Source organism: Euprymna scolopes, chromosome 9 (assembly GCF_053919585.1).
Source record: "Euprymna scolopes isolate OS-2025 chromosome 9, ASM5391958v1, whole genome shotgun sequence".
Taxonomy (NCBI): domain Eukaryota; kingdom Metazoa; phylum Mollusca; class Cephalopoda; order Sepiida; family Sepiolidae; genus Euprymna; species Euprymna scolopes.
This window is the reverse complement of record NC_136490.1, coordinates 135,535,448-135,560,417: the sequence shown is the minus strand read 5'-3', so window position 1 is coordinate 135,560,417 and position 24,970 is coordinate 135,535,448. Positions and strand designations below refer to the sequence as shown.

General features: G+C 35.9%; 1 protein-coding gene across 2 annotated transcripts in view; it reads right to left on the bottom strand.

Annotated features, from left to right (window-relative positions):
* LOC145284852 (uncharacterized) overlaps window positions 1-24,970 on the bottom strand; it is a 281,510-nt gene that overhangs the window by 37,937 nt on the left and 218,603 nt on the right. For both annotated transcript variants that reach the window (XM_080133846.1, XM_080133847.1), the window contains exon 2: window positions 13,414-13,991. In XM_080133846.1, coding sequence (XP_079989972.1) covers window positions 13,414-13,991 — 578 coding nt within the window. The remainder of the gene's footprint in view (window positions 1-13,413; window positions 13,992-24,970) is intronic.

The following is a 24,970-nucleotide window of genomic DNA, read 5'->3' as shown; positions in this document are numbered from 1 at the left end:
TTAAAAAAAAAAAAAAAAGAAGGAAAATGTGAACCCGTCAAGAGAAATGCAAAATCCAAGATATTGCTACTCTGAAAAAACAAAAAACAAAAAACAAAAACAAAAACAAAAAAACCCAAAAACAAATGAGGTTCGCAAGCAGATACCTGGAGTGCGGTCAGGGAAAAATTAAAATTATACTTTAATCTACTACTACTACTACTACTACTACTACTACTACTACTACTGTTACCGTCGTCGTCGTCGTCGTCGTCGTCGTCGTCGTCGTCATCGTCATTATTATTATTATTATTATTATTATTATTATTATTATTATTTACTCACTATGAATTCCCACACAGACCATCACCAGCGATCATTCACCTGTGATGTTCCCTGGAATCTGAGTGATAACAAGTATCCTCAGATTTCCAATGCTCTCAACCATTTATCGATAACCATCGCAGATGGCTTTACGTGACGCAGCAGTTGCTTATCCTTAATCTCTCGTCAGCAATTATACATTATTTAGAAGGAGTAGGTGGGTGTAATTAACTTAACATTTTGCGGTTTCCATTTTATTTTTGGTTATCTGTAATCGTATTCTACTTTTTTATTTTCATCTTTATTGCAGAATTCAATTCACTGGTTAGTGTTCGTAGCTTATGTGGGTTGGTTTCCGAATTCCAGTATTTTGCTTTAGATATCATCCGTTTTCATCAATGTTATCCGTTGTATCTTCCCAGCGTTACCCCGATTCCAAATTATTATTATTATTATTATTATTATTATTATTGATTTTTCCAAGTACTTGGAAAATTAATTGTAAAAGTGATATTCTCCTGAAGGTTGAAAGTCCAATTCTCAGAGTTGGCGACCCAAAAATACGATTGCGGGCTGACGGAACGAGAGCATGCTACCCCCATTATGTAAACAAGGTTCGAAATTCCGTTCAAATTTCTGAGTTCGACAACATACACCTGAAAAAGGTCGGAGGTTACATCGACCGAAACATTGTGAAAATAACACTCAAGATAAGAACAGTCCTATAAATCCAAATGATATGAAGTCTGCCATTATAAATTATTTTATTGAATGAATTAATATTAAACCATTATCCAATCAAGACGTATTTCAACATGTTTGTAAATAATAAAATACTAGCGGGACCTGTGGAAATTCCACAGAGGACTCATTCATATGTAATATATTGATATTGGCATTCTGTAGATGTTCAGTGTAAATGGAGACGCTCTGATATTGTAGTTCTTTTTGTTAAAACTGCTAAAGTATTTATCTAAGCTAGCACGAACGCTCGGCAAATCCCGGTCGTAAAGTACGCTTAAATATGATATTTTAATACTTGCAGATTTCTTAAATATTATTATAGAGTTAATATTCTATCGATTTTTATATATTATAAAGTTGCGATTTAAAAAAATAAATAAATAAACAAATATATCCATATGACTTGGGTGCATTAGCTTGAATCGAAACCGAAATAAAAACTTATGAATATATATATATATATATATATATATATATATATATATATATATATATATATATATATATATATATATATATATATACTAGCATGGGTGCCCGGCGTTGCCCGGGTGTGAGGTGTATGCTGAGCAAAAAACAAAGAACAAAAAACAAACAGACAAAAAACAAAAAAACAGTCAATGTTTTAAACTTTGACCCCTATTATGACCCCTTAACATTTATTGTTTAGAGCTCTAATCAAGTTATTAAGTTAGATCCATGTTCAAGGAACCTATATCTAAAATTTCAAGTGTTTAGACCCAAAATTGTCGAAGGAGTTTGGTCAAATCGTTGAACTTTGACGCCTTAACAGCCAAATGTCTGGCCGAAAACCGATCACTCAGATTTTCCCAAATCTCAGTACCCTGTATATCAAATTTCGAGTCTGTAGACTAAAAATTGACAGTGTTATTGTGTAGGGAAATGTATATCTTTTTAAGCTTTTTTGTCAGTGTACTAGAAAGAATTCAGTTGATTACAACCCTTTCTGCGTGTTCTTTACATTACAATAGTACAACCCTGAATCCGACGGCGCAATACTACACCGTTCAATACTGTAAAACTGAAACGAAGCTGTTCTGCTTGAAAAGTGCGCCATTTCTTCTTATTCATATTTATATCGATTCTTTGCTGTCTTTTTTCAATATCCCATTTTGCTGTTTCGGATTATTTTACTAAAGTAAGTAAAGCTTCATTATTTTTCAAAACTGTTTTTGTTACTTTGTTTTTCGATATTTCGTCGATATTATTTAGTAAGAGTGTTTAGCAGAAAAGCCAACAAACGACTACCCGAAAAAATAAATATACAAGAAATAAATGTTACCATAGTCAATAAAAGTTCAGTTCACGATTTTTTGTAAATAGTTTTTAATGCTCTTTACTTGAAATAATTTCAGCGAACAGAAATTAAAACGAAATTTGAGGCGATAACTACTTAAATGAATTTTTATATAAACTACACATGACATAATCGAATATTCTTAAAGCACAAAATAATAGAAAACATTAAAATATGTTTATAAATATTCCTTACGTTGACGGAACTCTCTTAAATTGTTAACAAACAATGCTCAGATGCCCCTCCTTCAAATTGAAAACTGGGCTCTCCATTTCAAAGTCGCTGCCATTTTGATTTTTTTTAAAACCGGTTCGTGAATTAAAAAAAAAAAGATTTTTTTTTACAAACTACTTAAAATACAAACCAATGAACTTTTCTACCATAAAAGTAACTTTTATTGACTATGGTAACATTTATTTCTTGTATATTTATATTATTATATATATAACATTTTCTCTTTGTAAGGAAAAATCATTTTGTTGGTCACTCTTGGTTACGAATGGAAACAAAGTTGATATAAAAAATATATTTTCTCGAAAATTATCTTTACTTTCATCATATTTTGCTTAGGGTAAAATTCTTGAGTATCAAAACCTATCTCTTTACAACCTCCTCCTTTTCATAACCAATTATACTTTCATCAATCACAGTTCATTTTCTGTAGGCTGTTTTGGAACTCAGTCAACGACGGGTACTTCTGCTAGTTATTTATAAAAGAAGAAAAACAGATTATTGGAGTGCCATCAGTTATAACCGAAACCGAAAGCAAAACTTATGAAGAATTATTTATGACAAGAAATGAAAGTAAATAACAATTAAACGACCCGGATGTAAGCGTGGCACAGAAAATAACACACACGCTATCGAATTAATATATAGATAATTAATTTACAAAATACAAACACCACCGTTAAAAACTGGTAACACAAAAATGAAAGTAAAAAATAAGCCCGGGTAACGCTGAGCATGTATAGGTAATAAATTACATAATTCTTAACACAACATGCTCGTAGCTGTCAGCATGGCGACGATATTTTAATGTTGGGTATTTTTTTTACTAACGAAAAGATTGTGTGCTCGACATGAATCTACTTGTTATATGGAATGACTAATATGACGACTTTAAGTTATTCAAAATCGCTGTAATTTTTTTTTTTGAATTAAAAAAAATCCGATCAATTTCAATCTTGACTAATTTCTGCTGTTTTATCTTTCGTGTCATCAGTTGACTTTATACGCACAGCGATCCAATTTCTGTTTGCTGGTTACCATAACGCAGCAATATACGATAGCATAGCGGATTGTACCATACTATACTTGAAAGCAGTGTGACTTGATGATGACCAACTGACGGCAAAAATATGACCAAGTTTCCACGTAGTGTTTCTAATCAGAGAGAATTGTTGTGATCCGAGAATCACCTTTGTGATCGCGTTACGATAAAAATACGAAACGAGTACTTGATGTAAATCATTTACGTTCTGTATGTGTGTATGTATGTGTATGTATATATATGCGTGTTTGTGTATTTGCGTTTGTGTCTGTGTGTGTATATGTGTGTGTATGTGCATCCATGTGTGTGTACGCGTGTGTGATTGTGCATTTATATGTGTGTATGTGTGTGTATGTGTGTATGTGCGTATGTGTGTGTATGTGTGTGTGTATGTATATATATGCGTGCTTGTGTATTTGCGTTTTTGTCTGTGTGCGTATATGTATATGTTTATGTGTGTATGTGCGCCCATGTGTGTGTATGTGCGTGTGTTTGTGTATTTATATATGTGTATGTGTGTGTATGTGCATGCTTGTGTATTTGCACGTGTGTATGTGTGTGTATGTGTATTTACATATATGTATACGGCATAATCACGTTGACACACGGTTTCTCGTCAGATCACCGGAGTTAAGCAACGTTAAGCCTGGCTACTTCCAGATGAGTGACCATTTGGAAATTCTAGGCATTGTATGTGTTTTCCGCTTATCTCGGTATTATTTCCAATCGCCCTGATCATCTACTTGCCATTGGGATTTAACAATGCCGACTCAAGACAGGTGTGATTGGGAATTGCGCACCTCTTGCCACAAAAATTCCAAGCGCAGGCACCCTTACAGTGGGTATTCATAATCTGTCAAAACCAAAAGAAGCTAACATGTGTATATGTGTTTGTGTATTTGCATGTATTTACGTGTATGTATATGTGTATGTATGTTTGTGCGTTTGTATATTTGCATGCATTTATGTGTGTGTATACATGTTTGCGTATTTGCGTGTGTGTATGTGTGTGTATGTGTGTGTATCTGTGTGTGTATATGTGTTTGTGTGTATGTATATATATATATATATATATATATATATATATATATATATATATATATATATATATATATGTGTGTGTGTGTGTATGTGTGTGTGTGTATTTGTATGAGTGATATCGTCACGTAGCGTAGAAAAAAGGAACGCCAAGCGTTTTCCATCGCTAGCTCCCCTGTCGCGTCAGTACCCAGCGATTTTCTTCTAGGCTCGCTATATTCCCACTTGGCTTCGATTCCAATCCCTTCAATTTCTCTCGGGGGACCTCCGAACTGTCTCAAACTGGAAACTATCCTCAACTGTCGCAAACTTACGACAGTCTGTATCCGTCCGTGGAACACAATATCGTGTGTCCGCTTCCCGGCATACTATAACATGGTCGTTTTCAAATCCAATGTGAATAAATTCACATTTTTCTATCCTTTTAGATAATCTAGCCCAAGTTCAACTATGACTGATCTTTTTGTCTTATCATCTGTCTTACACTTACCACTTAATCTACAGTGGCCTCCGGACCTTGATGACCTCACAAATAAAAAAAAAATTGCTATAAACTATCTCAAAATTTACGGTTACTCCTAAAATTGACTATAAACTAACTCTAAATATATGACTTGTATGTCCAATATTATATCCTTGTCACATGCCGCATCTTGATAAACAATCATATTTCAGCTGCTTTTGTGTTCCTTGGTGAACAATTTCCTCCCCATTGTCTTTCTACAAAACTCACTTCTCATACTCCTTTTCTCGTCAACTTATTCCTTTTTTTTTGTTATAGCTTTTTTCACCTTTTTTCCTCCTAACACTGCGACCGGGAGTGGGAGGGAGAGGGAGGCGTTGAGAGTATGATAGTGTAAAGATTAGCATTTTCGTCTAACGCCGACATTTCGAAATAAGCACTTGTATATCTATCTATAAAAGTGAACGTGTCTGTGTGTCTGTCTGTCTGTGTGTCTGTGTACATTTCCCTACGCAATAACTCTGTCAATATTTAGTCTACAAACTCGAAATTTGATATACGGGGTACTGAGATTTGGGAAAATCTATGTGATCGGTTTTCGGCCAGAAATTTGGCTGTTAAAGGGTCAAAGTTCAACGATTTGACTTTTGAGAACTCCACCAAACTCCTCCGACAATTTTGGGTCTAAACACTTGAAATTTTAGATATAGGTTTTTTAGACATGGATCTAACTTAATAACTTGGTTTGAGCCCAAAACAATACATTTTAAGGGGTCATAATGAGGATCAAAGTTTAAAAAAATTGATCGTTTTATTTATTTATTTTTTTTGCTCAGCATACACCTCCAAACACCCGGGCAACGCCGGGCACCCATGTTAGTATATCTATCAAAGTGAACGTATGTGTGTGTGTGTGTGTGTGTGTGTGCGTGCGCGCGCGCGTGTGTATGTGTGTTTGTGTGTGTGTACATTTCCCTACGCAATAACTGTGGCAATTTTAAGTCTACAGACTAGAAATTTGATATACAGGGTACTGAGATTTGGGAAAATCTTTGTGATCGTGTGTCGGCCAGAAATTTGGCTGTTAACGGATCAAAGTTCAATGATTTGACCTTTGAGAATTCTACCAAACTCCTCCGACAATTTTGGGTCTAAACACTTGAAATTTTAGATATATGCTCCTTGGACATGGATCTAACTTAATAACTTGATTTGAGTCCAAAACAATAAATGTTAAGGGGTCATAATAGGGGTCAAAGTTAAAAAAATTGACCGCTTTTTTTTTTTTTTTGCTCAATATACACCTCCAAACACCCGGGCAACGCCGGGCTGAAATGCTAGTAACTAATAAAAAACTAAAAAAGTAATTGCCGTAAAAAAGACACACCTCAACAAACTTTTAGAGATATCAAAAATCTAAAAATAATCAACTACATTGTACTCGAGGAGTTGAGGCTTCAAGAGTTTACATCGGACGAGTATCGACACCATCTTCGCAGTCATCCTTTGTTTAATACGACGCAATCGGTTAATAAGTACGCCACAAGCCACCAGCTGTTGCCCCAACGCTTTCTAGGTGGTGAGGCTGAAATTAAAGAAATGCCGGGCTGAAATGCTAGTATTATATAAAAGAAAAGTCGTATTTTTGTCGGTGTATGTGTATGTGTATGTGTGCGTGTATGTGTATGTGTATGTGTGCGTGTGTGTCCGGTTAAAACTCAGTAACGACACGAGATACACTTTCAAAGCATGCATAATTTGATTTAGTATAACCCCGATCTGGTTATTGTAAAATGTGGCCCTATTTTCTACTGCCATTGTGTTGTCCCCCCCTCACTTCCCAGAGCCGGGTGTGATTTGGTTGCGCGGAGTGATAAAAAAAAAAATAAATAAAAAGAAGGACCACAATGCAATTTCACGATTCCCTTTTCTTTTTGATCGCTGAAAGCCATGCGATGAGCACGTGTATTTTTGCCTCTCTGTAGAGAGAGAGAGAGAGAGAGAGAGAGAGAGAGAGAGAGAGAGAGAGAGAGAGAGAGAGAGAGCGGTTTATATAGATATGCATATGTAGAGGGAGAAGAGAAAATCGGAAGGAAAGATAGATAGGGATGGACATAGAGATATTTAGAGATAGACAGATAGATACACAGAGAGAAAGAGAGGGGGGGGAGAAGCAGTGGAGGAAAGAGGGTCATATAAAGAGGTATATATAAAAGGAGAGGAGACAGTCAGTAAGGAGAGACAGAGAGAGAGGAAGGGAGAGAGTGAGAAAGAGAAAGAAAGAGAGACAGATTTAAAGACAAAAAACATTCAAGAGACAGGATATTTTTGTACGCGTAGGAGAGAGAGGGGGGATAAATAGAGAAATAGTGCGAGGTAGAGAGAGAGGTAGAGAGAGAGAGAGAGAGAGAGAGAGAGAGAGAGAGAGAGAGAGAGAGAGAGGGGGGGCATGCTTAAAAAAAAAGGTTACGCACATTTAAAAAGAATTATTTCTCGACCGGTACCCCCGGGGAGCGTTAATTAGATATGATAGGTATAAGTAAAAAGAAAATTCTCATTTTAAAAAGTCCATTTAAAAAGAATTATGCTTTAATCATCAATGAATCATCTATAAATATAAAAGCGAAAATGTATGTATGTGTGTTCGCTTTTTCTGTGTGTCTACAAAAGGCTTCTTTCAGAGAAGCGGTCGGTCGCTTCACAACTTTTTAAAACTTTTTATATCACATATAAATCGTAATATCTCACAGTTAACAACGAAGCTCGCCTGTCTATTTAATTTGCTCGATTTCGGGAAGATAAATATTCAATATTTGTCGCTCGCCGCATGTGGGTTAGTCTTTTTCCTATAACATCTTGTGGAGGGGGAGCGTTCAGCAGTAAATGAATACTATTCCGCAGTCAAACTTGACCTCATTAACTCATTAAAACGGGCACCTGCTAAATCCAAGCAATTAAATAAGTTCAAACGTGTTTCCGTTAGCATCTCGCCGTGGGGCAATGGTTAACGTCGCACGTTTTTTTTTCACACTTTAATTTACAACTTTGCCTCAACGGTTCGGGTTCGATCCTCATACTTACTTTTTTTTTTAACCCCCGCCGGGTACTCCTCGCTAGTATTGACGAAATGTGTTTTCTGTCCACCGTCTCTTAGATTACTGCTAACTATGATATAACATGACGACAATAAAGGGCGAATGGGACGAGAGGTGGTGGGAAGAGTGAAACAGAAAAGAGAGGGATACGTTAAATATATAAAAAAAACTCCCTCAAGACTTTAGTTATTATAGATTTCTTCTAACACCTATAAGATGTCTATCCAATGAATGGAAATAATTGTATTTGTGTTTATCGAAAAAAAAAAGGCTAGAATGAAAGTATAGTATCTGTACTAATACTACATTTTATATGCTCTGTCCTCTGTCAGTGAAGGAGAAATCTTTCTAAAAATAAGCAATTGTTGTATCTTAAAGTGGGAAACAATACACAGATATAATGATATAGATTTATTCCTATAAGTACAATAATAGACGTCCGTGTCGAGTAGCAGTAACTATTAACTGAGTTGGCAAGTAAAGGGTTCACTATGTATTGATATTTCAAACTCTCAACTTCAACTCTTCATTCTTAGATTCACTCTCCTTTAATATATCTGAAGCATAGTCACGTATTAGAGCTACGAAATGCCTTAAATAAGTTTCCAGATGTTTTTGTACAGGAATTTCGGTATGTTATTGCTATACATCTTATGAGATGACTGACCAATTTTTATGATTTCAGATTGAAATGAACAGTTAGAGCAGCAATTGGAATACACACTACTAAAGTCAGATTGTCACAGTTGGTGAATTTCAAAAATGCAATCTGGACGTGAGGACGATTTAGAAGAACGATATGCAATAAAATTGTTTTAAGCTTGGGGAAAAAATGTCACAGAAACGTATGGAATGCTTCAAACTGTTTTTGTACCATCTTTCATTAATCGAGCATCAGTTTTTGAGTAGCATAAGAGAGTCTGTGAGGGATGATGAGAGGTGTGGAAGAAGTAAGGAAGTCAGAACACCAGAATTGAATGACCAAATAAAGAATTTCATGGATAAGGATCGTTGTGTGTCTATAGAGACAATAAGCGCACAGTTTGATGTCAGTGTGGGAACTGTAAATAATTCTTTGTGAGGAACTGAAGATGCAGAAGATTTATGTAAATGCACCAGTCCACAACTCCATGGATTATTTGACCAAGATGGTCATCAAGCAGTTCCTCTTCCTCACTATAGTTTAGACATTACTCTCTGTGACTTTTAGTTATTTCCTAAGCTCAAGGAAACCCTTAGAGGCTGTCGTTATGAGACAATTGAGAGGATAAAAGAGGCTGTGGGGAGGGTCATTGACTCGCTCACACAAGAGGACTTCTATAGGGCCTTCCAGAAGTTGTTGGAATGGTACAACAAATACATTGCAGCCAGAGGAGATTACTTTGAAGGGGACTAAAGTTTCATGCGTGTACTATCAATAAAAGTGCCCATACGAGAAAAGTCTGGAAACTTATCGAAGGCATTTCGTACGTCACAAGCAGCATTAAAAATGCTTTGTGTAAATCCAGATGGTACTTTTCTGTGTGAACTAGATTTTCCGAACATTAAAAACCAAACTTGTGTTTAAGTCTGCTAACGCAGCTTTCACAGAAAGGCAAGTAAAAAAATAACTTTGTCATATAATCCCCTTTGTTTAGACATCCTCTTTCTGGGTCAGTCATATTTTTTTTTTACAAGGGAGTCACCACTTATCAAGGCCCGAAGGCCACTCGAGGATAACAGTTAATGGATGTAAGATGGTAGTGTAGTAATTGTTAATAGTGTAGATTGGGTAGAATTTGGATTATTTAAGGAGACAGCTCCACAGAAACTTGTTTACATTGGACTTGAAGGCTACATTATTGTATTCAATAGGGAAGCAAACTGGCAGAACAGTGTTCCACAGATGAGCAGTTCTATGAAAGAAGTCTTGTTCATAGAATCTGCGCTTAGATTTAGGCACAGATAGAGAACAGTGGAAATTGTTGATAGTGGTTGTAGCTAGCCGAGTGTTTTTGTGAAAGTTTGGCAAGAGGGACTACAGATTAGAGCTGATAAGAGCACCTGCCATGAAAATAACGATGGAGCAGAGACAAGTTCGCAACGTCTTTTCTGTGGAAAGAGGTTACAGAGAAGAAAAAAGTTCATCATCTACTAGGGTTCGAAGTCGGTTTAGAATTTTATATGATATGAGAGACATATTTCTGTCTATCTATTCGCTATTTTCGATCTTTTCAATGTCGAAACGGACATGACCCAACGAAAATACACGTTTATAATGTTGCAAGTACGTTTCGTGTCAGCTTTGTGCCTTGTGGTGAACGGTTACTTCAACTGGTAACAATTCAAACTTGTCTAAAACCGATTAGCTCCTCTTTTTTAATCTATAAGATTTCGGTTGATAATTCAGATACCAGGTTTCAGAAGACAGTACATATTTATTTTTAGTTTACATTCTTTATTCGTCGTGAATGTATATTCAGATGTGGAATATCCGATCCTCGATATATATATATATATATATATATATATATACTCATTTTAGATCACCACCAAACCTCCATTGTTCGTCTCTCTCTCTCTCTCTCTCTCACACACACACACACACACACACACACACACACACACACACACACACACACACACACACACAATGTGTGTGTGTGTGTGTGGGGGGTCAGAGTCAGCAATCTTATCCCTAAAACTCGTCTCTGATAAAAACAGCATAAAGTTCAATAAGTGTACTTTAGGGCAAAGATATCAAAGAAAACGCAGAAGACAATGATATCATAAGACGGTTTGTGAGTGTGTGTGTGGGGGGGGGGGCAAGTGAAATGACGTGATATTTCTAAATATTTACTTCTCTTTTGGATAGAGAGTAATGTGATAAATAATGAAAAATAAACAATTCCCGCCACTATCCATCAACCATGATATCGCCTGTATGGCAACCAAAAAGGGTTACTGATTGTCCTGCGATTCTCTAATTCCACCTTATACCCCCAAAACCACTCCCTCCAATATTTCCCTTTGCGGCCGAAAGCCACACTCGATGATCTGATAACCACCCTTTCCATATCTGTGATATCATAAAAATACCCCCCTCCCCCCAAAAAACCCATCTCCAAGGCGTATGGGACCAATATTGTTCCTGTTATACTACCAAGAAATGCTCTTCTTACATAGTCTCTGTTCGCTTCAAACGCCTTGCTGAATCTTGTTTCTCTAATAAACGGAAGTGGAACAAGTATTCAAGAATTCTGATATAAGAACTAACCCACTTAATTATCGCCCCATTAGTACCCTCTCTCTCTTCCCCTAAATCTTAAGTCATTAATCAACAAAACGCTTGTCCGCCATCTTGTAAACGTAAATTTCTTTCTGACTGACAGTATGAATGTCGGAAAGCCGGTTCTGCTGCGGATAACCTACTGATCATCTCATTATCATTGATTGTTCAATGACAATTACTAGTGGTCATCCCTAGAGTTTGAGTGACAGCAAGCCTTTTCGGATTCCCAGCACAATCCGCCTCTTTCGATAACCATCGAAAATTACTTTGCGTTGTCGTAAGAGTCGTTTATCATTATTTTCTGGCTGATAACTGTCGTTGGCTTTATTTGTAATTTGAGTGGCAACCAGTCTTTCCAAGATTTTTTTTTTACACAGTGATCACCACTTATCAAGGCTCGGAAGCCACTCAGGGATAAGGGTTATTGCAAGTACAGTACGTTAGTGTGGAGATTTGATGAAGTGTTTACTTAAGAGGGCGGTTCATAAGGAATTTGTTAACGTTGGACTTGAAGACATCCAAGTTGTAGTCCGGTGGGAAGCAGGCAGACGGAACAGAGTTCCACAGGCGTGCAGTTCTAAGAAAGAAGCTCTGTTCATGGAATCCGCGTTTTGATTTAGGCACAAATATAGAGTGGGGGAAATTTTTCACAGTGGATTCAGCTAGACGGGTGTTTTTCGTGAAAGATTGGCGAGGGGGGACCAGAGATTGGAGTTCAGACGAGCACCTGCCATGGAAATAACGATAAAACAAGGATAGGCTCGCAACGTCTCTTCTGTGCGAGAGAGGTTGCAGGGTAGAGAAAAGGGCATCCCGCACTAAGCCACGAAGTCTATTTTGTACTCTGTCAAGGCAGGATAGGCTGTTTTTAGCAGCTCCTGCCTAGATATGGCAACAATATTCCATCCTTGGACGTACTTGGCTTTTATATAGATAGAGAATTGCATCAGTAGTGAGATATCTTCTGGAGCGGTAGAAGGATCCCACCATCTTTCCAGCGACCTTGGCAACAGACTTGATGTACGTGTTCCATTTCAGATCAGGAGTAAAGGTCAAACCCAGAAGCTTGTCAAAACACGGGGCCTCACCCAGACGAGAGCCATCCATCACAATTGATGCCAGATGGGGATCAGAGCGTTGATGATGTAAGGATAGAAGTTTGGTTTTGGATGCATTAAAGGTAACCAGCCAGATCTTCCCCCACTGAACCACGCACTCGAGATCAGAGGAGAGAGAATCAGAGAGAACTTTGTCATTTACAGCCAGATTCCAGTATTCTGTGCCCTTACAGTGGAGGTCTGAGCGGTGCTCTTCATTCTCAGTTTTTCTATCTTCATTGGTGCTTAAAGATTTTGTGTGATACCAGCGAAGTCGAATGTCGTTTTCTTTTTTTTTCTCAAATTATGTGATTTTTGGCAGTTTCAATTCCTTTGGACTACTACTACTACTACTACTACTACTACTACTACTGATTTGGTCACCAAATATATCGTTAATATGATCTCTCAGTTGTTTCAACCATCGTTTCCAATCCTTTTTTTATGGAAATTGCTCCAGATAAGTCACGAAGCCACTTAATATAATGAGCTAAGAAAGAAAGCAAAAACAAACAAAAAACAAAAAAACAAAAAACAAAAAAAAAAAACAATTAACGCTAAGTGTGATACGGACACATTTCAACTCATGAAACAGCAATACTTCCCCCTTTGTCAGAAACACCGCTCATGTAATACAAGGACTAAATAACAAAATAAATGAAGCGAAATTTACGAGGCTGCCGAAAGTAAACCCAAGGTCCACTTTCGCCAACCGAACATCTAATTGACCTTTATCCTCGAGTAGCTTTTGAATCATGCTAAACGATGGTATACTGTTGAAATAATAAATAAAAAATAAATGTAACCTTACTTGTAATAACGTATCCGCCGATTCCTCGTCCGTGACGTCACCGTAAAATGGTCCAAGGCAGCTTCCTTTAGCCAGTGGAATCGTACAACAGACCTGTAACTCATCGTTGGCACTTTTAACGAGCCGAAGAATTTCGCATTTCGTTGATGGCATCGGGGCAGCCGGATGCGACGATGACGACGACGACGACGACGACGATGACGATGACGACGATGACGACGTCGATGTCGCCGGTGGAGGGGGCGGCGTTGTTAAGGACTCGTTTTCTGGTTTCGGCGACGTTTCTGCGCAAGAGTTTCGCGATAAACTCCTTTCGCTTTTAATGTTAACATTGTCGTAATGGTTGAAAATTCCGGCTTCGCTTCGTGACCCGGATTTGTCGAACGTTCCAGGTGGAGAGGGGGAATCGACATCAGGATGGTGCGGAGAGGCTGACTGCGACGCCGTGTCGGCTTCCACCTCCATTTCCTCATGGGAGGAACTGTGCGCAGGCATTGGAAGTATCTCTTCCTTCTTGATGGAATCGAGTTTCTTGGCTTCTAACTCATCTTCTAATTCTTTGTCATCTCCTGGTAATCCTGAAAATAAAATAAAATAAAATAAATTAATGCAGTAAAATAAATTAAAAAAAAAAATAATAAAAAAATAAAAATAAAAAAAATAAAAAACCCCAAAACCGAGAGCAACTTTCGTTTCAAACACTTGATACTATTTTAGACAAACACTGAACCATAGATGAAAAGTTGTTGTACCAAGCTTCAACCTATGGCTGACGGAACGAGACCGTACTGCCCCCGTGGATTAAATAAAGAGTTCTGTTCGAAATTTCGTACAGACTCCCGGATTAGACAGAAAGATCCCCGTGTTCGACAAGATTCGCATGGAGAAGGTTGGAGGTTACATCGACCGAAGCAATGTGAAAATAACATTCAAGATGAGAATAGTAGTCCAAATAATCAAAATATAAATCAAAATTATAAATCCTTATCTAAAAAAAAATCAAACATTTTAATTTATAATCTGAATATTCGATGCTTAATAGTCACATGACTAAACAGACGTTTTGGTCAAAATAATTCATATGTGCTTCAGAATGATCTAACTTATTCCCTGCTTCTTTTGTTCCGGCACGTTCAACTCGTTAGTCTAAAGGTCTTCATCAATTCGCGCCTTTTATACTGCATTGTAATACAGATTCCTATACTAGAACGACAGGGATTGTGGAACTCTTTTCAAGCTGACTGTTTCCCTCTACTTTTAATCGTGGTCTTTTCAAGAGATCTCCTATTAGGTACGGGCAAAATGAATGCCGATGCTCAAAATGTATAAACATTTTAACCCCTCCCTTTACTTAAAAATTCACCAAAAATCAGAAAATTAACCAATTTTAATGAAATTTTCAGTATTTATAAAATAATAATCACGGAATATAATGAACCCATGATTTTTTATTTAAATCTTAGTTGAAATGTATCATTTTGTTTAAACAAAAAAAATACCTTTACTAAAGTTATGGTTTTCTGTAGTAAAAAAAAAATGAAATTTCTTTTTGCTATTTTTATGAAAATAAAGCATCATTAATTATAAATTTTTTAAAAAAATTATTTAATTTTTACATGAACATTACGAAAAAAGCCCCTACAGTCCGTATTAATGAATTCGATATAACTCGAAGAAAAATGAATTTCTCGAACTACCAATATTACCATTGAATTAAGCATTGTTTATTTAATATTTTCACACACACATAAAATTATAATAGCAAAAATATTTCTACTTTTTTTTAAATTACAGATTTAGCATAATTTTTATATGTAAGATTTTAATAATTTCATTGCTCACATGAATGTGAAACTTTCGGCGTAACATAAGTTTTATATATAATATTGAACAATAATTAAAAAAATAATAATTTTAAAACAGGAACGGGAACATAGAAAAATAATTAAATTAAAAAATGATAAAAATTAATACAAACGTTCAGAATAGGAATGTACGGATGCGCGTCTGGAAAAAAAGAAGAAAACTGACACCCCTACCTCCTTTTAATATCATGACTTCATTTTTAAACAGCGAAATTTTGGGCTTTTTTAAACCTTTACTTTTTGCGTTTTGCTGAACGGCGGAATTACTTGCTTTTTTTGGGCTAATTAAGCTATTTTTGTACAAACAAGGTGTTTTTTTAAAAATTTAATTCAATATCTTAGGATTTTACTTTACTAATTATCTTTGAAATAGACCCAGAAACCTAATATTTATCTTTTAAAGGATTTTTACAATTAATTTATTTAACTTCAAAATTTAGCTGAATTGGTTAGCTCACCGGGAAAACATTTTTCATAACTTTTTCCTTTCACGTGTACAAATATTTTTTTCCTTTTGGAAATTACCTTTAGTCTCTAATCTTTAAAATACAATGAAAAAGTAGTCGGAAACGTACAAAAAATATGATAAATCGGCTTTTAAAAGTAAGTCCCCCTATTTTTATCCGCCCATTTTTGCCCGTATCTATTTCCTATCTTTGCGATAATCATCTTTCGTTTTGTTAGCTCCTTACATTAAGCGGTTTAATGGCTTGTCTGGAGATATTTCCATTACAATAAATGGAATCGGACACATTTGGACGCGATAAGGCGTGTAATATACGCAATTTTATAGAGTACTAGCAGGGCCACCCGATGTTGTTCGGGATTGAATGAGGATCAACAAATGTTCCATCCTCTCACATTTTATTGTCATCGAAATCGGTGAAATTGCCTATTTTTTTAATCAAATCGATTGTTTGCTCTAGTTAGGACCACACCCCGCAGTGTAACGGGGGGGGGGGAAGCTTCATATACCTTCTTAAAGTGACTTAATCCACAATACATTGTAGTCTACATTGCACTGTAGAAAATCTAGTGTTTATTTTACAAAATTATCTGTACATAATGGCTTCACATGAAGTTTAAAATGTAAAAGTCAAGTATTATGGTTCAGCATTCATTTCGAAAGCGCCCCTGTCTTATCAAAGAATCAATTGTTGATTTTATGAAATTATTTTTACATAATCACTTGAATTACAATTAAACGAGCAAAAGTCGAGTACCATGGTTCAATTGTGCTTTAAACAGATCCATTCATTTCGAACCCACCCCTGTCTTATAAAAAAACATACTGTTGATTTTATGCGCCGAGTCCTCCTGCTTGTGCGGTAATAAAACTTTTCAAATGCACTTGTGATATTAGGTTGTATAAAAGTGTTAGCTTTGGTCAAAATCGGACTTCCTTCTTCATTATTTTTCAATTATCGATTTTTGATACTCATCATACTCCGAGACAAATCTACATAAGAACACTCCCAGACAGATCAAGTAGTTTCGGGTGAAATTAAAAAAAAAACATTGGTTCAGCCGTTTCCGAGTCCACAGCAAACTCTCTTTCTCCCCCTACCCCTCTCTCTCTCTTACACACACACACACACACACGCACACACACACACGCGCGCACACACACACGTACACACACAGTTCCTTTTGTATAATAGCAAAGATCATATATAACACAAATTAACGAGTTAAAGATAATTAGCAAAAGAAAGATCATTTTAATGTATCAGTTACAGCAAGTATGCAAATGACGTAAAAAAAACCAAACTTATCCGGTCTCATCTGATCTAAAAAAAAAAAAAAAAAAAAAAACTCTGTACGTTACTTAATAGTAATAGCACACATCTATGCCGCTCGTGAAATGCCGCGCGGAAAAAAAAAAAGACAAGTCAAGGTAACCTCGCGTAACATGGCGAAAAGAAGTTTTAGTAATGCAAGACGACTTTATCGAATCGAAATATCAAGAATTATTCTTCAAAGATAGCAGAAAGCCGGATTGATTTTCAAGGTGTGATTGCATGAATAATGCAGTCAAAACTTCTGAAAGTCGAGTCGGTCAGATACGTCTTTCTTGTTTTATTGAAGTGATAAGAGGTCGTCGCCATCGTACGTGCGTCGACTAATGAAGTATTATTCATGAGAACGACAGTTTTGTGGGGATCGGGTATCTGATGGAAACTGGCACAGAGAACTTTAAAATCACGGAAGGATATATATATATATATATATATATATATATATATATATATATATATATATATATATATATACACACTATTTTTTTTACTGAAAATAAAGGCAGTATATAAATCCTGTGGATTTAAAACGTAAAAAAAAAAAAAATAGTGGTCACTTTAGAGCTGTAGTCGACAATCGCTTAAAAATAAAAACTAAACAAAATACTGATAGAAGCCTATCCATAGTCGAGCATCGATAATCGCTCAAAAATAGAAAATTAAACAAAATATTAATAGAAACCCATCCAAATAAATGTCACCAATCGTGCGAAAATCTAATGTTCTATCAGTACTTTGTATAATTTTCGATTTTTGAGCGATTTCTAAGTCCGCACTATAATTTTTACCTGTTTTAACAGACGAAAAGTCGGATAAATAGTAGTAGTAATAATAATAATAATAATAATAATAATAATAATAATAATAATAATAAAAATAATCAAAACCCGCGCGCCCTCCATCCAAATTGTAGTGTTGGTTTATGCCACACGACACCAAATAATCGAGAAGGGTCAAGGAGGATGGAAGAACTGAGAAGAGAAAGTACTAACCAGACTTCAACAGATGTGTGCGAAGAGGATTGGGACCTTGGGGAGGCTTACTGCCACCCAACTTCCAATGAACACCAACAGTTGCTACTAATGAGAAATAAATAGTAACCGGCTGTTGTGATAACGTAAACTAGTCTGCAAATGTTATCGAAAGAGGTGGCAAGTACTGGAAATCTGGGGAGACTTGTTTCACTCGGACTTCAAGGACCACCATAGGTTGTTCTCGAAGAGGAATCTTTGATAATTGCCTATGATAATTCACTCCTAGTGAATAAATAATAATAAAATAATAGAATACAGAATAAATAAATAAAAAGATCTGAAATGGGAATTAGACTATGGAAATGTGAAGAAGTCAATGTGATTCCCATTGTAATTTGAACGTTTGGGACCATAAAGAAAAGCCACCATAAATGGCTTAATCAGATTGACGAGGCAATTTTCTTTTCCAGTTTTGCAAAAAAGCTTGCCTATTAGGAATGACGAAACTGTTAAGGTACAACTTGAATACCAAAGTCAAAGTAATTGAACTCAAAGTGTAGTATCTGTTCCGGTAGATACTGTAAGCAAACACCATATGTGGGGGTAACCCCACATATCTGACCTTGGTCAATGTAGGGGAACCCCTTCATACCAATTGTCACTATCAAACTCCCATTTCCCACCCATCGGGAGCTGGTCCCCTTTTTCCTCCTCCTCCCCTTCTTTCCACATTAAAAAACGGCCTTGTGCCTGATTTCCTCAGTGGGGAAGCAAATAAATGCAGATCTCAAAGTGTAGTATCTGTTCCGGCAGATACTGCACTTAAGATAATTTGTACCAGTCAATGGAGGGGAAACCCTCTATACTGGGACAATTATTATTTTTGGTAACCAGAGTGACCCCTTTTAGGGGAGCTGGTTTTTACCTCACATTAAAAACGGCCTTGTGCCTAATTTGCTCAGTGGGGGAGCAAATAAATACCATCTGTTCCGGCAGATGCTGCACTTAAGATAATTTGTGCCGGTCAATGGAGGGGAAACCCTCTATACTGGGACAATTATTATTTTTGGTAACCAGAGTGCCCCCTTTTTGCCTACTTTTAGGGGAGCTGGTTTTAACCTCACATTAAAAACGGCCTTGTGCCTAATTTGCTCAGTGGGGGAGCAAATAAACACCATCTGTTCCGGTAGATACTGTAAGCAAACACCATATGTGGGGGTAACCCCACATATCTGACCTTGGTCAATGTAGGGGAACCCCTTCATACCAATTGTCACTATCAAACTCCCATTTCCCACCCATCGGGAGCTGGTCCCCTTTTTCCTCCTCCTCCCCTTCTCTCCACATTAAAAAACGGCCTTGTGCCTGATTTCCTCAGTGGGGAAGCAAATAAATGCAGATCTCAAAGTGTAGTATCTGTTCCGGCAGATACTGCAAGCAAACACCATATGTGGGGGTAACCCCACATATCAGACCTTGGTCAATGTAGAGGAAACCTTTCATACCAATTGTCACTATCCAGCTCCCACTTCCCACCCATCGGGAGCTGGTCCCCTCCACCTCTCTCTCCACATTAAAAAACAGCCTTGTGCCTAATTTGCTCAGTGGGGAAGTAAATAAATACAGACCTGATGCCCAAGAAAAAAAACCCCCAAAAACAAACAAAAAAAACACTAAAAACATTCTGAAATTGAGACTAACGCCAAAAGTTGTTCTCAAAGATAACTCTTTGACAATGGCCTGTGTGACTACTCCTAGTGAGTAAATAATAATGATAATAGATATGTGACATACGAACAGAAAGAATAATTAGTTATCATTCCGTGTTTATTATATGCGTCCACGCATCTACAGAAAAGGTTCTGTCCATTAGTCCATCTGTCACGATAAAGCTCGCAATAACATTTTCACCGCTAAACGCATCGTAAGACTATTCGTTCTTATACTCTTATTAGTGAGGAGGAGGAGGAGGATAGTGGGGAGTGGGATAAGGAGAATATAGACGAGGGAGAGGAGGAAAGGAAGGAGGCGTGCATTCCTTGATGGCAGCCATTTTTCCGCTCGTTTGATAGCGGCAAGAAAACGAAAAAAAAAAAAAAAATGCAACATGAATGGTGGCTGATGGATGCAAAAGTTGACATTTGTTTTCTGGCTTCAGTCAATCTGATAGGAAACACATTTATATCAAGCAAAAATGATAAGAACATAGACTAGATTCTTACTTATATAACCATATCATCGCTATCTACCTTTTTATGAAAGTAGATGTACCCGGCGTTGCCCAGGTGTGAATTGTGTTGGAAGGATATTGTTTATATTTACGCGTGGTTCGTGTTTATTGCAATAACGAGCATACACGCTTCGCCAAAAATGACGAAAAAAAGATCATCGTAGGTGACCACGATTCTGACGGATATTCAAATTCATATAAAATAACGTATAAATCGGTAAAATTGAATTAAAAAAAAATAACGAAATAAAACTAGATTCTTATTAAAAAACGCAAAACGAAAATAAGAAAACCGAATAAATCGATATAGTAACAGTAAGGAAAAGCGAAATGTGTTACTTTCTCTCGTTCGTGATATATAGATATATATAAGTATAGTAGTTTGCTTAAAGCATTGCTGGTAAAGAAATATATGGGAGTTTTAGAAAGCCGGTCTTTTCCGCATTGCTCTCGGCTTTTTAAAACTTATATATATATATATATATATATATATATATATATATATATATATATATATATATATATATATATATATATATACATACACTATAAAGCTACCCGGCCTTGCCCAGTCATAAAATACGCATAAATATTATATTTTAATTCATACAGAAACTGAGATATGTGCTTGCGAGTATTATGTTCACTTCTTGTAAGTACAAATAAAAAAAAATACTCGAGCTGAGATCGAAACCAAAGCATAAAAACAGTGAGTCAACAACGATAACCATTAAGTCAGCTTGACACTATCTTTAAAAAGTGTTTTCAAACCTTCTTATTCTTAGCATAGCCAATTTGTCACGTGAACAATTCACGCATGCGCATCTGTGAAACAATTGACGAAATGATAAAACTCTGATGACACCAATGTATCAATGTTTCAATTTTGACACTTTAGTAGCCTTTTTTTCCGGAAGAAAACCCGATTAAAAAGTTTGCCACATGTCTGATTACCTTATATACCAAATTTCAAGAAGGAGATTAAAAATTCGTTGAGTATATAGGTTGAAAATTGTCCTCACACACACACACATTCTCACTTTGATAGAGAAAGAGATATGTATACACATAAATATAAATTGAGATGATTTTCTGACAACACAACAAACACACATATATATACATATATACACATATATATATATACATATATATACACACATATATATATATACATACATATACATACATACATACATACATACATACACATGTACATATATACACACTTACACATACATGTGTATGTATATAAATATACATACGATCTTTTTCTTCGTTACAAATGGTCCCGTTATATATATATATATATATATATATATATATATATATATATATATATATATATATATATATATATATATATAAGTTGTTCGGAAATCCATACAGATGATTTGTTTATAGTGGTGAAGGCTTTGTGTAACACCAACCACTCTTTTTGGTATTATTGCTTACCTTTGTCGGTGAAGATAACTGCCACAGGACAGACTATACAGTAGATCGCAGATTTTTATATCAGAGTTTCCTTCTAGATGCATGTCTTAACGAAGACTGGGGGTGCATCTCTCCTAGTGAATTAATGCACCCCCATGTACCAACCTGGAAATTTCTACGACTCGGCGTATTACATACAGCGCCTAGACTTCCCAAACGGGCACCCATCTTGCACTGCCCAGGCTCAAGGTTGCTTAACTTCTGTCATCTGGCGAGAACCAGTGTGTCAACGTGTTTGTGCCATATATATATATATATATATATATATATATATGTACACGCACACACGCGCGTGCGCGCACACACATAATTATTTACTATAATAATGAAATACCTACAGACACTAGTGTTTCATCCTTTCGGGAATCTTCAGTGCAGGGTGTCACGATTAACAACAGTCGACAGATTCGAACCCGGCAACCCCCCCATATATATATATATATATATATATATATATATATATATATATATATATATATATATATATATATATGTATATACACTTGTGCTCGATATTATTCATACCCCCCCTTGAAAATTGAGTTTATTAGGTGTAACTTTGTAAGAATTTATTGTTTACGTCCATATTGATACATATTCTTAATAAACCTCTTCTGATCATTTTCGTCATTTTAAAATCTCGGGATACTTGTAATAAAAGAAATATACAGCTATTTATAAAATCTGCAATGTTCAAAAATAATCATACCCCCTTATTTTTTCAGTATTAATCGAGTTTCTGACTGTTTGTTTCCTGTTTGATTCTTATTTTGAATGCTTTTATACAACCTTTGATTAATTTCATTTCGTTTTTTTGCATTTTTCAGAAATTAAAATGATATCAACTGAAAACCAATAAAAGAATAAAAATTATTAGAATGGGGAAGGAAAAAGAGCTTAGTAATGATCTTAGGACTAAAATTGTGAATTCACATAAGGATGGTTTAGGTTACAAGTCAATTTCCAAGAAATTTGAGGTTCCTACAGCAACAGTACAGAGCATCATCAAAAAATTTCAGAGCCACCACACAACAAACAACTTGATTAGTAGAGGAAGGAAAAGGAAACTGTCTGCTAGAGCCACCAGGAATATTGTAAGAAATGTTAATGCAAATCCAACCACCACTACTAAGGACATTTTAGAAAATCTGGAGTCTTCTGGCATAAAAATATCAAGGCAAACATTGCAAAGGACTCTGCATGAAAATGGTCTGAAAGGAAGAAGACCAAGAAGGACTCCATTGCACACCGGAAAACACCTTGCAGCACGTCTAAAGTTTGCTAGGACCTATGTGAATTCTCCAGAGTCCGTTTTCTCAAGTATTTTGTGGACTGACGAAACAAAAATTGAATTGTTTGGCCATATGGATGCTTCTTACGTTTGGAGGAAGAAAGGAGAAGCTTACAACCCAAAGAACACCATACCTACGGTGAAACATGGTGGTGGTAGCCTAATGTTTTGGGGCTCCTTTTTGGCTAGTGGTCCAGGTAGTTTGGTCAAGATAGATGGAACCATGAAGAAGGAGCAATATTTGGAGATACTCCAGAAAAACATTAGACAGGATGCGGAGAAGCTCCATTTAGGACCAAACTGGATCCTTCAACAGGATAATGATCCAAAACATACTGCCAAAATAGTCAAGAAATGGTTTGAGGATAATCAAATTAATGTTTTGGAATGGCCTAGCCAGAGTCCCGACCTGAACCCTATCGAAAACCTCTGGCACATATTGAAAACTGAGGTTAAAAAGCGGAAACCTAGAAATTTGAGGGATTTGGAGAACTACTGCATTGAAGAATGGTCAAAAATCAGTGTTGATGCTTGTAAAAACCTTGTTGATAAATATCCAAAACGGTTACAGGCAGTTATTAAGAATAAAGGGCATGCTATTGACTATTAGTAAGAGAGGTATGAATAATTTTGAACTAGTGCCATTATTGTTTTTCTTTGTATAATGTTTCAAACTTGCATAATTTATTTATTTGTTGAGTTGAAATTAAATGCTTCTGCTTGATTTATTGTTTGAAATCCCTTTAATATTGTCTACCTTCTGGTTTGAGCAATATTCTTATAGAAAACTCAAAGATCCGAGGGGTATGAATAATATCGGGCACAAGTGTATATTGGGATTACCAAGGACAAAATTAGTGCAGCAATCTTACTAACAGTTTTTTCAAAAATAAAACTGAAACTAGCTAAAGCAATTAGTAAATTCTTGTTTCAGTCTTTTTGATAAAAAAGATAGATAGATAGATAGATAGATAGAGAGAGAGAGAGAGAGAGAGAGAGAGAGAGAGAGAGAGAGAGGGGGGGAGAGAGAGAGCGAGATTAAAAGAAAGCTTTAACAGGGTAAAAACAAAGATAAAGATCCCATGGGAAGCTGAATGTAATAATTTAAGGAATATTATTTATGATGTTTAAATAAAGCCTCAACTGTCCATTCGTAATGACTATATCACAAGTTGATATTTAGGTGCCTTTTGTGCTAATTTATTTGCCAGATTAAAAAGGGAGGAAAAATACTTTAATGACGTCTTATAAGAAAACAGAGGTAAACGATTTGCTGATATCACGGCTTTGTAGGTTAACACGTGTTATATCTTGGTTGTTAATAGCAACGTAGGTAAACAAAATACACCTTCGTATCGTGTTAAACACCAAAGCGATGATGATAACGTTATATTGCATTTGAAAACACGTCTTTCTGTTGAGAGAGAGAGAGAGAGAGAGAGAGAGAGAGAGAGAGAGAGAGAGAGAGAGAAAGAGAGATAATAGGCATATAGAAACATATATACACGTACGTATATATGTACATACACACACAGATATATATGCGTAAATATTTATACACATGCATATACATGCATGAATATATGCAAGTGTATACATATATGCATAAACACATATACGCATATATGCATATTTAAATATGCTATAGTAGATACACATACTTACATACACACCCACACTTATACACACACGCTTACGCATATATATATATATATATATATATATATATATATATATATATATATATATATATATATATATATATATATATATATATATACTTCATGGTGATAAAATAAAAGGCACATGAGAATTATTGTGTAAAGTTGCATATATTTGCATAAAATATGTCATAAAACATGTAGCCGATGTGTATGATGTCTGTTTATCTATCAGCTCATATG